At 38.2% G+C, this 14,994-nt stretch overlaps 2 protein-coding genes across 2 annotated transcripts; one reads left to right on the top strand and one right to left on the bottom strand.

The window, feature by feature from the left end:
• Positions 1-6,384: 6,384 nt before the first annotated feature.
• ela2 (elastase 2) lies at positions 6,385-9,104 on the bottom strand. Its single transcript, XM_084087761.1, has 8 exons — positions 8,997-9,104; positions 8,738-8,826; positions 8,470-8,567; positions 8,204-8,326; positions 7,207-7,343; positions 6,968-7,113; positions 6,672-6,824; positions 6,385-6,538 (listed from the first exon to the last, which is right to left on the bottom strand). Exons 1-8 carry the CDS (start codon positions 9,067-9,069, stop codon positions 6,521-6,523), a joined length of 837 nt encoding a protein of 278 aa, XP_083943887.1. The 5' UTR covers positions 9,070-9,104; the 3' UTR covers positions 6,385-6,520.
• A 3,216-nt stretch (positions 9,105-12,320) lies between these two features.
• Positions 12,321-14,920, top strand: ela2l (elastase 2 like). Its single transcript, XM_084138506.1, has 8 exons — positions 12,321-12,411; positions 12,620-12,708; positions 13,275-13,372; positions 13,464-13,586; positions 13,674-13,810; positions 13,935-14,080; positions 14,584-14,736; positions 14,834-14,920. Exons 1-8 carry the CDS (start codon positions 12,375-12,377, stop codon positions 14,849-14,851), a joined length of 801 nt encoding a protein of 266 aa, XP_083994632.1. The 5' UTR covers positions 12,321-12,374; the 3' UTR covers positions 14,852-14,920.
• The last annotated feature ends 74 nt before the right edge of the window (positions 14,921-14,994 follow it).

Consider the following 14,994-nt stretch of genomic DNA (forward strand, 5'->3'; position numbering starts at 1 on the left):
TAGCCTTTATATATGATATCTTGGGGATATTTTGGGGATATTTAATTTTATTCTATCAATCAATAAATTCCACTAGAAACAAACTTTGTTGTATTATTTTATTTTAATACTCTGAAGCTGCTTTGATACAATCTGTATTGTGAAAAGCGCTATACAAATATACTTGATTTGATTTGATTTTGATTTGATATCTATGGGTTCGACTAGTTAAAGAACATTTTGTCAGTAGCTTGGCTAATTTTCTGCCGCGCGAAAGCGAATGTATTTTGGCGGATGTGAATATTTGTGAATTGTAAAACTATAATGAAGTGGTACCGTGCGACCTGCACTGTCAACGGTCCCAGGCGGTTTCTGTGGACTTCCTAAACAGTGGTCCTAGCCTTCATTGCAAGGCAAGTTTATTTATATACCAAATATCATAGGCTACACAATGGTAATTAAGTGCTTTACATAAAAATGAGAAAGAAAATACAAGGTATTAAAAAAGTAAGAACCAGAAATAAAATAATTTAAATTAGAACTGATTATCAGGAGATAAAAAAAAAGATGGGGTGAAAAACTAAATGGGGTGCACATAATTAGTCAGAAGAATGTGAGGCTAAATAGATGTGTTTTCAGTCTGAAATGTGAAATATGGATCACAATAATTAGGAATCAGAACCACACAGTTTCCACAAATCCCTTCACTCGATTGGGATTTTATTCTGGACGGCAAGGGCAGTGACTGTAACATCGAGCGTATTTTGCAGTATTAATAATAGTCCAGGCAAAGTAACTCATTTTGGAGCCAAAAATAGAAGTAATTGTAAAATAATGTTTTTCAGCATAGATAATTTCTATGAGGTGTCCAGAACAACATACTAAAAGTCCTAAGAAATCCTAGTTGAGGAAATATGTTAAATTCTCATCAATCTGAGATGTGTGCCAATGGCCAGGCAACAATACACCCCAATGGGGCTATTTTTTTTTTTTTTGCTTTACTCCTATCAAAATGAAACTTTACACAATGAAAGTACCCATGAAAAGTAAAACAAATTGTATTACAAGTTTCTTTGAACATGAATTTGAATATGCAAATGAGCTATACACTAATCGAATATAGGCTACCCAAAATACACCCAAATAGGCTTAATTTCTTCCTTTACTTCTACCACAATAAAACTTTACACAATGAAAGTCTACAAGAAAAATAAAACATTTTGTATTAGAAGTTTCTTTGAAAATGAATTTGAATATGCAAATTAGCAATATACTAATCAAATATGCCCAAAATACACCCTAATAGACTTATTTTTTCCTTTACTCCTATCACAATCATACCTCACACAGTAAAAGTATACATGAAAAGTAACATTTTTGTTTTACAAGTTTCTTTGAAAAATCTATTTTAAATATGCAAATGAGCTCAACACTAGGCCTAATTGACTTATGGCCAAGAAACCATAAAGTCACAAGTAGAAAAAACAGGGGCCAAATAACCAACACATTCATGTCCATTCAGTAAGTTAACCTATGCATAAAAATGATAAATTACATGAACCACTGAGCCACTGCCGCCCCAGAAGAAAGTCAGAATAGCCATCTTAGTCATTAGTAACGTGGTGAGATTAAATTTTGGCCTGGTAGATTTACAAATGATTGGTATTGTTGGTAAGATTACGAGATTACAGGCAGAAGTCATTCTTACCAACTAAACGATTCACTCTCACACAGAAGACAGATGAAGAACCAGATAGACACACTTTCCAGACATTCCAGCTCTTTAAAATAATTTTGACAGACACCAAAACTGCTTCTCTTTTTGTAGTTAGCAAGTATTTCAGAACAAACATCTGGATCACCCAGATGTTCCAGATGTTTCCACCATTTGTAAAGTAGCTTTGCAGTGTTATGAGAAGCTAGCAACAGCAATATCTAGGTTAGTTAAAGAAAAACTAAAAAAAAACTAAAATAAAATAAAAAAAAAACCCAAAAAGAAACCTCCCCTGTTGTTGCTACATTGTCGTGGTGGGGAGGCTTGTTTGCCTCCATGACCCTGAAGACTATACCGGTGGAGGTTATACCCCTGGCAGGTACTACCAAGCCAGGCAGTTTTCAGGTTAGAGGCCAGTCTAAAAGCAGCATTGCCATCACCCATTGGCAGTAGGATGATTGGATGAAGATTGGGCCGATGTATTTGTCATACATATGAATTTCACCTATAGCTGGTGTGTGGTGAGCGCACTGGCGCCGTTGTACTGTGGCTGCCGTCGCATCATCCAAGTGGATGCTGCACACTGGTGGTGGTTGAGGAGAGATCCCCTGATATAATTGTAAAGAGCTTTGGGTGTACAGTAGTACATATGAAAGCGCTATATAAATGCCTCATTCATTCATTCATTCATTCATTCAATGGTGTTTAAATTAGGACATATTCAATAAGTGTGGTGCTCGTGCATATTCAAATTCATTTCAAAAGAAACTTGTAATACAAAAAAAGTTACTTTTCATGTATACTTTTACTATGTAAAGTTTTATTGTGGTAGGAGTAAAGGAAAAAATTAAGCCTATTTGGGTGTATTTTGGGCATATTCGATTAGTGTATAGCTCATTTGCATATTAAAATTCATTTTCAAAGAAACTTGTAATACAAAATTGTGTAAAGTTTCATTTTGATAGGAGCAAAGGCAAAAAATAGCCCCATTGGGGTGTAGGCCTATTGTTGCCTGGCCTTATTGGCACACATCTCGGATTGATGAGAATTTAACATATTTCCTCAACTAGGATTTCTTAGGACTTTTAGCATGTTGTTCTGGACACCTCATAGAAATTATCTAAGCTGCAAAAAATTATTTTACTTAGAGCCCACCATTTTGGTTCTATGGTCAAAACAAACGTATCAATGATGTTTTTGTATGTCTAGATTCATTTATAGTTCATGACTCTTTCCCACCTGTTTTGTGTGTAATCTGCCTCTCTGCTTTCGTACGCAAAGCCTCCGTCGTAGGTCCGGTGCAAAAGCAAAAAGTGGCCTTTTCCCCTTAAGCCACTGGGCCTCTTGCGCAGGGTGCTTTGTGTAATTTCAGCCTGATAGGGCACATGCACGGGCAGGACAGAATGATGCACACAAAAACCCAGCACAGCTATCAGAAGTTTGTCGGTTCTATGCTAATTCAGAACTTGTGCTCATCATGGCTACAGCGTTGCTTTGAACAAACCATCCTTGAATTCACCAAATAGCCAACTTAAACAAAGCCCATCAAAGACAACCCAGGTGGGACTTGAACCCACAATCTCCAGCTCCGGAGGCTGATGCCTTATCCATTAGGCCACTAGGCCTTGTCTGGAAAGCTCTGCCTTTGATCTGTAATATGACTTCAAGTGGTTTCTGACGCTCAAACAACTACACTTTAGTATCTCGACGCCAGGTCGGGTTCCGTCTTTGAGGTGAACTTCACTGACTTTGTGGCGCCCTCCCGAAAAACTACCTTCCGACATGGCTCGTTGGTCTAGGGGTATGATTCTCGCTTTGGGTGCGAGAGGTCCCGGGTTCAAATCCCGGACGAGCCCAGCAGTTTCAGAACAAGCAGCCAGTTGGCTCCACCCTTTTGCAGCACTGAGCCAAACTCAAAACTGTCGTGGTTTTGAAATCTTTACTGCTGCTTGAGTTCATCTGTACTACAACAGAGCCAAGATTCAGCCAGACGACAAGCGTTTATTTCCTTGCACAGAACATACTCAGAATCGCTGTCTGTCAGGGAGTGCGGCTCCCTAACGACAAACTGTACAACTGTGACTGTACAAGTGTACGCAAGTAACCTGATCCTTCATCAGCCAGGCTCGTTGGTCTAGGGGTATGATTCTCGCTTTGGGTGCGAGAGGTCCCGGGTTCAAACTCAAAACTGCTGTGAAATCCTTAAGGCTGTTTGTCTTCATCTGTTCTAAAATTCAGCCAGATGACAAGTGTTTATTTCCTTCACAGAACATACTCAAAATCGTTGCCTGTACAAACGTGTTGTATTAAAACTAGTGCCTGCCCTTTCTGTTAAAGGCCAGCGTTCAGTGACTGTACGCAAGTAGCCCAAACCTTCGTTTTTCAGGTTCGTTGGTCTAGGGGTATGATTCTCGCTTTGGGTGTGAGAGGTCCCGGGTTCAAATCCCAGACGAACCCAGCAGTTTCAGAACAAGCAGCCAGTTGGCTCCCTCCTTTGGAGCACTGAGCCAAACTCAAAACTGCTGTGAAATCCTTAAGGCTGTTTGTCTTCATCTGTACTAAAATTCAGCCAGATGACGTGTTTATTTCCTTCACAGAACATACTCAAAATCGTTGCCTGCCAGGGAGTACAGCTCCCTAACAACAAACGTGTTGTGTTAAAACTAGTGCCTGCCCTTTCTGTTAAAGGCCAGCGTTCAGTGACTGTACGCAAGTAGCCCAAACCTTCATTTATCAGGCTCGTTGGTCTAGGGGTATGAGTCTCGCTTTGGGTGCGAGAGGTCCCGGGTTCAAATCCCGGATGAGCCCAGCAGTTTCAGAACAAGCAGCCAGTTGGCAGCACTGAGCCAAACTTAAAACTGTCGTGGTTTTGAAATCTTTACTGCTGCTTGAGTTCATCTTTACTACAACAGAGCCAAGATTCAGCCAGACGACAAGCGTTTATTTCCTTGCACAGGACGTACTCAGAATCGCTGTCTGCCAGGGAGTGCGGCTCCCTAACGACAAACTGTACAACTGTGACTGTACAAGTGTAGGCAAGTAACCTGATTCTTCATCAGCCAGGCTCGTTGGTCTAGGGGTATGATTCTCGCTTTGGGTGCGAGAGGTCCTGGGTTCAAATCCCGGACGAGCCCAGCAGTTTCAGAACAAGCAGCCAGTTGGCAGCACTGAGCCATACTCAAAACTGTCGTGGTTTTGAAATCCTTCTCAGCTGCCATAGAACTCTAAAATACGTTTTGAAACTTTTTGTCGGGGCAGACGGGGCTGAACGCAGCCCAGGTCAGATTATTTGTGTTTTCATTTTTGTCTTCAAAACAAATTTTTTTGTTTTCTTCACACTTTGTTTTAATGCATCAACTGAAAACATAAAACAACCCAAACGAAAAATAAAACATTTTTGTAAACATTAGCTACCATTTGTACAGTTAAGTTCTCAAACGTTTTAGAGTAATCGTATGCCCCTGCGGGGCCCATTCTGGCTTTTTGCGGGCACAGCTTTTTGCGTGGCCAGCCCACACCAAATCTAAACAGGCCCAGTGCGGGCTTGCCCAGGCGAGGCCCACAGCTTTGGGCTCACCGCAGTTAACTATTAATGATCTATTATTAATTATAATATAATTATATAAATTATATATATTATATATATTAATATAAATATCCTTTCCAACGTGATGACGTAATACGTGGCGCATCGCAGACCAGCACAAGACGAACAATTGTGGTTAAAAAGTATATACATTTTTTTTTTTTTTTTGTTTTGAAATGACCGATCGTTTCGCCAGATAAGACCCCATTCCTCAGCTGGGATCATGCAGAGCCCTTTGAAGCACTTCAGAGCCCTTTGAAACGGCATTGATTTGAACTTCAACATTCTGGTTGCCATTGAAGCCAATTGTGTGGAGAAGAATCATGAAATGTTTTCCTCAAAAAACTAAATTATCAGGAAATTTTCATTTTGAGGTGAACTAACCCTTTAACCTGTATTAACCTGAATTGAATGTTTTATATTTTGTAATTAATAAATATTTTTTTTGACATACCTCAGCATGACATCAGAGCTCATCCGAGGACCACACTCGGACACATTTCTAACCGGCATGCAACTCGCGGTGATCATCGGTGATCGGTTCTAAGCAGATTTTGCTCTCATCTCAAACAAGCCTATCATCTCACAGTGTGTTTGCTGCTACGATATGTCCACTTACTAACTATCCAATAAAAATGCAACATGAAATTGAATATTGATGAACTCGACATGGCGCTAAAACTTAAAACTACCTCAAGCTCCAAAATTCGCATGCCAAGTTGGCCTCTTTTCCCTAGCCATGACCGCATCCATGTTCTCCTCTTTCGCTTCCTCCTCGTTTTTTTCAGTGCGATTCATATTGCTCTGTTTTGTTTGCCACTAGCGCATGCTGATGATGATGATCATCATAAAGTCTACATACATGTCATACCCAAGTTTATTACATCCATGTCGTACAAGTGTGATTTGTAATGATCTTATAGGATTGCCGAAATCGCACAGTCTGTATAGCAGGCAAAGCGCTAGAGCAATGTTTACCTCGGCATTTGTAACTAACATTATACACCATCAACCCACAGCACTTTAGCCGATGCATTATCTAAATTAGATATTTAATTGGAAACATATATTGATTAGGCCAATAAAAACATAACCACAACAAGAAGAGGAATAAATATTGCTTTTTAATATTTTTATTTTATTTACTTCTTTAAAGGCAATTAGACAAGAATTTTGAATGAACTTTTTGTTGTTGTTTTTGATGATGATGATGATTTTGAAGTAGCCACACCTTCCACACTTTAATAAGAGGTCATCACCTGAAAAATAAGAGGCCATATATAAGTATCTAATATGTCTTAAATTTATGTCAACAGAATATGTAAAAAAAAAAAGAAAGAAAAAAGATGGTGTGTGTTCAGAAAATGACCAACAGTTTTGTAGTGTACTCACATTACTAATCCAGGAACTGTAGCCAGACACACGGGTGAAGACGGAGGGCTTCTTGGGGTAGTTGCAGCCCAAGCTGGAGCCAAAACTCACAATGCCGTGAACATCCCAGGTGCCGTCACTTCTCTGGCAGTTCAGAGGGCCACCAGAATCACCCTGCACGAGTGAGTAACAAAAGTTTACATCATTAGGGTGCATTTTCACACATACTGGTTATAATGAAATATCAAAATATAAACACTCATTAGGTACAATGACAGCGTCTATAAATAAATAAATAAAGTATGCATCAAACCCACATTGCAGCTGGACACAACTCCATCTCCACCAGCGCACACCATGAGGTTGGTCACGAGGTTGCCCCACCAGTCGGACCTAGTGCAGGTAGCGTAGTCCACAACTGGGAGCATAGCCTCCTGCATGACATCAGCAATGGGACCATTGGCTGGAGAAAAAAAAAGAGAAAGCAAAACGTGTTTTTTTTTTTTTTTTTGGCTTGAAAAATAAGAAAATAGCATTGCAGTGGAAAGGCAAATACTCCAGAGGCGTCCCCAGCCAGTGACGTAACAGGAGAAGTTGTGAGGCAGGATGCTGCCAGAAGCAGGCAGGCAAGCAGGGGAGATCTTGTCGCTGAAAGTCACTGGAGTCGACAGCTTGATCAGGGCAATGTCATTGCTGAGAAACACACAAATGCATCAAAAACACTCTTAGTTTAGACATATCGTCCTGGTCAAAAGTTGAGAATAATTACGATTGAAAGAAGTCTCTTATGCTCACCAAGGCTGCATTTATTTAATCAAAAATTCAGTAAAAACAGTGATATTGTGAAATATTATTACAATTTAATATGTATTTTATTATTTTAAAATGTAATTTATTCCTGTGATGGCAAAGCTGAATATTCAGCATCATTACTCCAGTCTTCAGTGTCACATGATCCTTCAGAAATCATTCTAATATGTTGATTTGGTGCTCAAGAAACATTTATTATTATTATCAGTGTTGAACAGTTTTTGCTGCTTACTATTTTTGCGGAAACTGTGAACTTAATATTTTTATTCGGCAAGGACACAAATGTATCAAAAGTGATAGTAAAAACATTTATAATGTTGCGAAATATTTTAAATAAATGCTGTTCTTTTGAAGAATCCTGAAAAATGTATCATGATGTATTCATGAAAAATGTATTCCACAAAAAAAAATATATTAAGCAGCAAAAACAACATTTATAATAAGAATGATTATTAATAAACGACTACCAAATCAGCATTTTAAAATTATTTCTGAAGGATCATGTGACACTGAAGACTGGAGTAATGATGCTGAAACTTCAGCTTTGACATCACAAGAATAAGTTAAAATATATTCAAATAGGAAAGAGTTATTTTAAATTGTAATAATATTTCACAATATTACAGTTTATACTGTGTTATTGATAAAATAAATACAGCCTTTGTGAGCATAAGAGACTTCCTTTAAAAACATAAAAAAAACATTTGACCTGTAGTGTACATTAAAATTAGATAAGGACCAACCGGATATTGTAGGAGTCCCAGTTCTCGTGCACGATAATCCTGGCAGGAGAGATGGCGAGAGAGCCGGACTCACTGCTGATTGCCAGGTTGTGCTTGCCCAGGTAGACTCTGTAGGTTCGGCTGCTGCTTGGCAAAAGTTTAAGACATAGTTTTAGTCCTTCTCACAATGCAAATTAAGGAGACATTCATTGCATTCCTTAAATGCCAGCTAGAGCAGTGCAGCATTATGTTTCATGTTGCCTATTGTGACAGAAAGAGCAGTGTACCCAATGCAGTGAGCAGCGGTCAAGACCCAGTCCTTGGCGATCAGGGTGCCACCACAGGTGTGATAAAAGCTGGAGCCACTCTGGTACTGGAGAGACACCTGAAATGTTGAGGAGGTAATGAGTGTTGAACCGGAGCTCTTTTCAGTGCATTTAGTCATACAGTCAAAATTATATATAAAAAAAAAAAAAATTACCATTGCTGTTATAATTACTATTTGATGGTTAAACATTTTAGGATGAGATTACTGAACTGTAGCATTCACAATACCTGCCATGGCCAGCTGTTTGGTTTAACATCAGTTCCACCCACCACTCTCGAGGCGAGAGGTTTATAGGTGGGCTGCCCACATCCGTAGGCTGTTTCAAGACAACACACAATGAAAAATTACATGTCTGTTCAGGTTCACTAGCTACAATGCATGTGAATGTGAATTGTGAAAGATATCCCTGCTTTTCCCGATGCTTAGGAACCCAAGAGAATTTCTGAACTCTTTTTAGAGTTTAGAGTAGACAAATGATCATCTTACCGCCAGCAATGAACAGAGCCAAGATCAGATATATCATGATGCCTGATTTCAGTGGCTGCAAGCGAACATCCATGACTTATATACAGTAACCAGGGTTGCCAGATAGCCCAATTCCACAGTTTTCCCATGGAATTGGGCTACTTTTAATCTGTTGCCACAGGTTGATTTTTTTCTACCCAGTGGGTCAAAGGTTTATTTGACTGAAATGCTTGTATTGAGATATTTCACCCATTTTACAGTCTAACAATGATACAACTAGATTATGAATTTTGTGTGGAAGCGCACTGGAAGGGAGCTCCTTTATGAAAACAGATTGTTTATGATTACTACTATATAATGATTTTCAAGTTGAATTGTGTATAATGCATATAGTGACTGTAAAGTATGCATTTTAGGGATGATAGTGGCATAGTTTTAATATTTGGGGTAGGATCATTGGGTTTGTTTTGGGCTACTTTTGATTGGCTATTAGACTAGTTTTATCACGCAGACCTGGCAACCCTAACAGCAACTAACCTGGACAGCAAAATAGGCTAGTTACAATTCCTGCAGCAATGCACCGATAGCATTTCCAGTATCATTTAACCTTGTAGATAAATTTCCCAAAATATCAGTTATCTTACAGGTTTCATGAATGCGGCCTGTGAAATGCACAGATGTGATACAAACAGAAATCCCTTGCCAAAGCCAGATGGCTTTTTGTGCTTCACATAAAGGTTTTTTGTTTTTGTTTTTAACTATTAATTGAACAATTAATATACATGTAAAGGGTATAAATAAATAAAAAAATTAAAGGGTCATGTCTTTTGGATTGGGTCTTGATCTGAAGTCGTAAGAATTCAAGGAAGAGAAAAAAAGATTATTCTGCAGTCAGACTAAATGTGAGAACAAACTGTCAACATGTTAATCAACTGCAAAATTATTAGATTAGAACTGATTAGATTATACCTTGTGAAATATTAAGTTCAAGGTGTACCAGTCCAGAGTGTAACTACTTCTGAATATTTTTTCTCTAAAGCAATCATTCATGCCAAAAGAGTAAGTTTGTGCTCTTGGCTTTTCTAGTTGTTGGAGGTAAGAAGTCTTAAAGACTGATAATATAGTTTTTTATTTATGGTAACCACAAGGAGAGTAGTATAATTATTAATTATCATGAAAATGCTTAGGGGTCAATGACAAATTAGAGTGTTCATAATTAAGAAAATGAAGAATCTTTTCAAAGGAGATTTTAAACTAAAATCTAGTGTAGAACATGCGTCAAGTTCTTAAAAATGTACTCATTCTATTAATTTTTTTTTTTCTTGAAACGTTTCAATTTAATGACTCCTGGAGTAACCATCAGGTAAAAGGTCGTAACATATTCCTTAAATACATGTAAATTTACAAAATTTGAATTATAATTTTCAAATTATATATTTAAAAAATGAGTTTAACCAGGGATGTAGAAATCATTTCACAAGTGAAGGGGGTGCAGAATTACAATAGGTAATTAAAAAATTAAAGAGCCCTGCATATGACATGCAGGAAAATTTATAATTTGTCACCACGTTTTACTAATTCATTTTAATTCATGTGCACAATATGATAATTTGTTCCCTCATTTTACTAAAATCATGATTACGTTGTAATAATTTGTTCTCTTGTTTTAGTTAAATCAAAATGAGATAACGAATTATTTCAACGTATCCACGACCACGAATTAATTAGTTATGGGAACAAATTCTTAATTTATAGCCACAATTTAACTAAAATGAGTGAACTACTGTAATTAGTACATTTCTAATCAGCCAATCCCATGTCAGCAACTCAATACTTTCAGGCATGTAGACATGGTCAAGATGATCTGCTGAAGTTCAAACCGAGCATCAGAATGGGGAAGAATAGTGATTCACATGGCATGGTTGTTGGTGCCAGATGGGCTGGTCTGAGTATTTCAGAAACTGCTGATCTACCGGGATTTTAATGCACAACCATCTCTAGAGAATGGTCCCAAAAAGAGAAAATCTCCAGTGAGTGGCAGTTCTGTGGATGAAAATGTCTTGTTGATGCCAGAGGTCAGAGAATGGCTAGACTGGTTTGAGCTGATAGAAAGGAAACAGTAACTCAAATAACCACTCGCTACAACTGAGGTCTGCAGAAGAGCATCTCTGAACGCACAACACGGGGAACCTTGAAGGAGAGGGGCTCCAGCAACAGAACAACACACCGGGTGCCACTCCTGTCTGCCGAGAACAAGAAACTGAGGCTAGTTCACATCGGCTCACCAAAATTGGACAATAGAAGATTGGAAAAATAGTCATTCTAGAATTCTATTTATAAAAATAAAAAAAATAAAAAAACAATGGCTTTGTTTTAAGAGGTACCAATTTCCCTAAAGAAACATTATTCAATAAAAACTCAAAGTGTGCATTTGCGGTTGAGCCAATCTCGATCTGTATTTAAAAAAAAAAGTCCTCATTTATTCAACACCAGTGTCTTGTTCAACACCATGTACTTATTTATCCTAATTTTTATGTTATGTTAGTAATGACAAATCGGGAATGACATAGCATCCCGTCACCCCAAATAACACTATAACACCTGCATGTCTTCCTACGGATGGGTAGGCTATATTCTGCCCCACAATGCTCCCTGTGTGGCCATTGAGCCTTCTCCCCTTTTATCGCTAATAGTATAGTGCCCTTTCGGTTGTATTCCATTGCCCCCCCCGAAATGCAACTTTACCCCTGCCCCAGCAGAGGTCTGTGCACACCTCTGACCGACAGTATTTTCATTACCTTTTAACTTTGTAGATAAACATCCCAAAATATCAGTTATCTTGTGGTACTGCATGTTTGTGGCCTGTGAAATGCACAGATGACATCCATATAAACAATAACACCTTGTGCACAAAGCCCGTGCCAAACAAACTATACATTTCATAACATATTTGAATTTTTTTGCTGAATCTTGTGAGAGGAAATTAGCTATTGATAAGAATTTGTGACAAAAATAGAGGCCTATATAAATAAATTAACAGTAAATAATATCATGTTTTTTCGGTTTGGTCTTCAATTAAATACATTTATCCAAAGAATTGGTGAAAATAAAGGGGCGAACTGCATAAAAGGTGGTTCTGAAATGAAATTAAATGTGAGAACATAACAAATGTTTAAGGTGTTAATCAATAGCAAAAATTACTTTAAATGATTTGATTATTTGCTGTGAAATATCAAGGTCAAAGTGTACCAAGTGGGGCTATTTTATTTGTTTTTCCTAAAGCAGTCAAGGTCATACGTACCAAACGATTGCTTAACTGTGGTCATACATTACGCTGAATATGATGTGGCGAGTATATAAGCCACAGCAGAGAGGGCAAACGTTGAAGATACATCCACGATGAAGTTTCTGGTCTTTGCTGTTCTGGTTGTTGGAGGTAAGAATCCTTTAAAAACGGATAATATATAGTAGTACTATTTTTAGGGTCTGGTAATGCCATGCAGCATCATTCTTAATTTTTATTCAAATGATTAAAACTATAATTTTTTTACATTTTATTTTTTTTATAATATTTAAAAACATGTTTAATTAATTTAAATATTTATTGCAATCAAAAAAGCATGATGTGTTATGTTTTACCTCAGCTTACGGATGTGGGCTGCCCACCTTCCCTCCTATTGTGACGAGGGTTGTGGGGGGTGTGGATGTCCGTCCTCACAGCTGGCCCTGGCAGGTAGATGCACATTCAGTTCATTTTTTAATAGAAATGTTGACTGAAACTTTAGACAAAACATTTTAAAATCAGTACACTTGCTCCCACAAAAAAATCATATGTATATGTGTGTGTGTGTGTGTGTGTGTGTGTGTGTGTGCGACGTGCGTGTGTGCGTGTGTGTGTGTGTGTGTGAACAAATAAACGTTCCTCAAAAGCCTGATGTATCATATTTGACACATTTTAACATAATTTCTTTTTAAATTATGTATGGATAATCAAGTAAATCTAAGTTGCTTCAGTCCAGTGAATGTTCATCTTTCAGTTATTTACTTGACCTGAAGAGGGACGTTTTTAGAATTTTACTAAAAGGACTTTTGCTTGCAAAAAAAAAAAAAAAAAAAAATATAAACTATCAATCAGACAACAGAAGGCATGCAGTAGATTGAGTCCAACAGGTATTTCAGCAAAGTTGTGATCATGTTGATCATTTAGAGGCCTTAGAAATGTATAGGGCTCATATTTGCCGACTTAAAAACAAAAGGACACAAGGAAGTCAACTGACCCCTGTTCTGTTCTTCACCCAGGTCTCCCTCCAGTACCAGAGTGGTAGTAGCTGGTACCACACTTGTGGAGGCAGCCTTATTTCCAATGAGTGGGTTCTGACTGCTGCTCACTGCATCAGGTTAGTCTGAGGAATAGGCTGAGGATCTTAAACATGGTATTACTTACCATTTGTTTCTGAAATGATTTGTTTTTCTCTTGTGGCCTTGCAGCAGTAGCAGAACTTACAGGGTGTTTCTGGGAAAACATAACCTGAAGGAGGAGGACAACGGATCTCTCGCCATTTCTCCTAGCAAGATCATTGTCCATGAGGACTGGAATTCCTTCAGAGTCCGGTACTTGGGCCAAAAGACTCCTCACGAAGAACAGATTTATACAATTGTGCAATGAGATTTAGTTTTAATGTTGTCTCTGGACCGCAGTAATGACATCGCCCTGATCAAACTGGAGAGTCCTGTCACCACTAGTGAAACTATCACACCTGCATGTCTTCCTACGGATGGCGATGTTCTGCCCCACAATGCTCCCTGCTACGTCACTGGCTGGGGACGTCTCTACAGTAAGTGACGCTGATGGATATGGATCATGTTGTGTTGAACTCAAATGACTGAGACAGGCAACACGATCACGGAAAATTTGGAGATTTTCACATTTTAGATTTTTTTTCTTCTTTTCTTCTCTAGCCAATGGACCTATTGCTGATATCCTTCAGCAGGCTCTCCTGCCTGTGGTGGATTACGCCACCTGCTCGAAGTTTGACTGGTGGGGCTCTCAGGTCACACAAAACATGGTCTGCGCTGGTGGAGATGGTGTTGTTGCTGGATGTAATGTAAGGAGATCCTAGTGACTTACATATACTGTGCAGTACACGCGTTAAAGCTGGAATACACTACATGAAATCTGAACAAATTTTTTAAACGCTAGGCATCATCACTCCTGGCTAGGTGATAAATGGCAGATGAAACAATATGTGTTTTGAAATCGGCTCAAGATATCCAATATGTTTTGATATCCTCTGTCCGGATAGAATCAGTGTGAAGCTAAAAAATGAAGTTGAGTCTGAAAATGAGTCTTTGCCTGTAATACACTACGCGATTTTCTATTAAAACGGTCAACTCAAATCTGCAGATTGGCTCTGACTTTCGGCAACTAACGTTGATTCGTCCAGACTGTAAATCAGGGCAAAAATCGGACCAAAAGTCATGTAGTGTATTGCAGCCTTTAATTTCGTATACTGTATAAAATAAAAGACATGACGAAATGTTCAATAAATGTAAAGGATATTTTCGTCAAAAGACAAAAACTATGACGGAAACAATTGTAACACAACAGGGCGACTCTGGTGGCCCCCTGAACTGTGCTGGTAGCGACGGCGCTTGGGAGGTTCATGGTATTGTGAGCTTTGGTTCAGGCCTGAGCTGCAACTATTCCAAGAAGCCCACCGTTTTCACTCGTGTGAGCGGCTACATTGACTGGATCAGCAAGGTAAGTGTTTTACATTAACAAACATGCTAAATAACTTGTCATTATGGAAAATACTGTAATACAATTGAAAATCTTTTCATTTTTTAATCTCTTACAGAACATGGCGAGCTATTAAAGATCAAACAGAAAAATGGGTTTTGTATCATCGATGACTTGAACAATAAAAAGTATTAAACGACACAAAGTTGTGTAAATGTATTTGCACTATACATACATTTTTTCATTATTTATAACATTATAAATACACGAATGAAATGC

The sequence above is a fragment of the Abramis brama genome (genome assembly GCF_963993115.1).
Source record: "Abramis brama genome assembly, chromosome: 16".
Lineage (NCBI taxonomy): Eukaryota > Metazoa > Chordata > Actinopteri > Cypriniformes > Leuciscidae > Abramis > Abramis brama.

Coding starts and splice junctions, on each gene's coding strand:
- ela2 (XM_084087761.1), bottom strand. CDS start 9,069: ATGGATGTTCGCTTGCAGCCACTGAAATCAGGCATCATGATATATCTG. Junction 8,827..8,996: donor GGCTCTGTTCATTGCTGGCG/GTAAGATGATCA, acceptor GTCTTGAAACAG/CCTACGGATGTGGGCAGCCC. Junction 7,344..8,203: donor TGGGACTCCTACAATATCCG/GTTGGTCCTTAT, acceptor TGTGTTTCTCAG/CAATGACATTGCCCTGATCA.
- ela2l (XM_084138506.1), top strand. CDS start 12,375: ATGAAGTTTCTGGTCTTTGCTGTTCTGGTTGTTGGAG. Junction 12,412..12,619: donor TGCTGTTCTGGTTGTTGGAG/GTAAGAATCCTT, acceptor GTTTTACCTCAG/CTTACGGATGTGGGCTGCCC. Junction 13,811..13,934: donor TGGCTGGGGACGTCTCTACA/GTAAGTGACGCT, acceptor TTTCTTCTCTAG/CCAATGGACCTATTGCTGAT.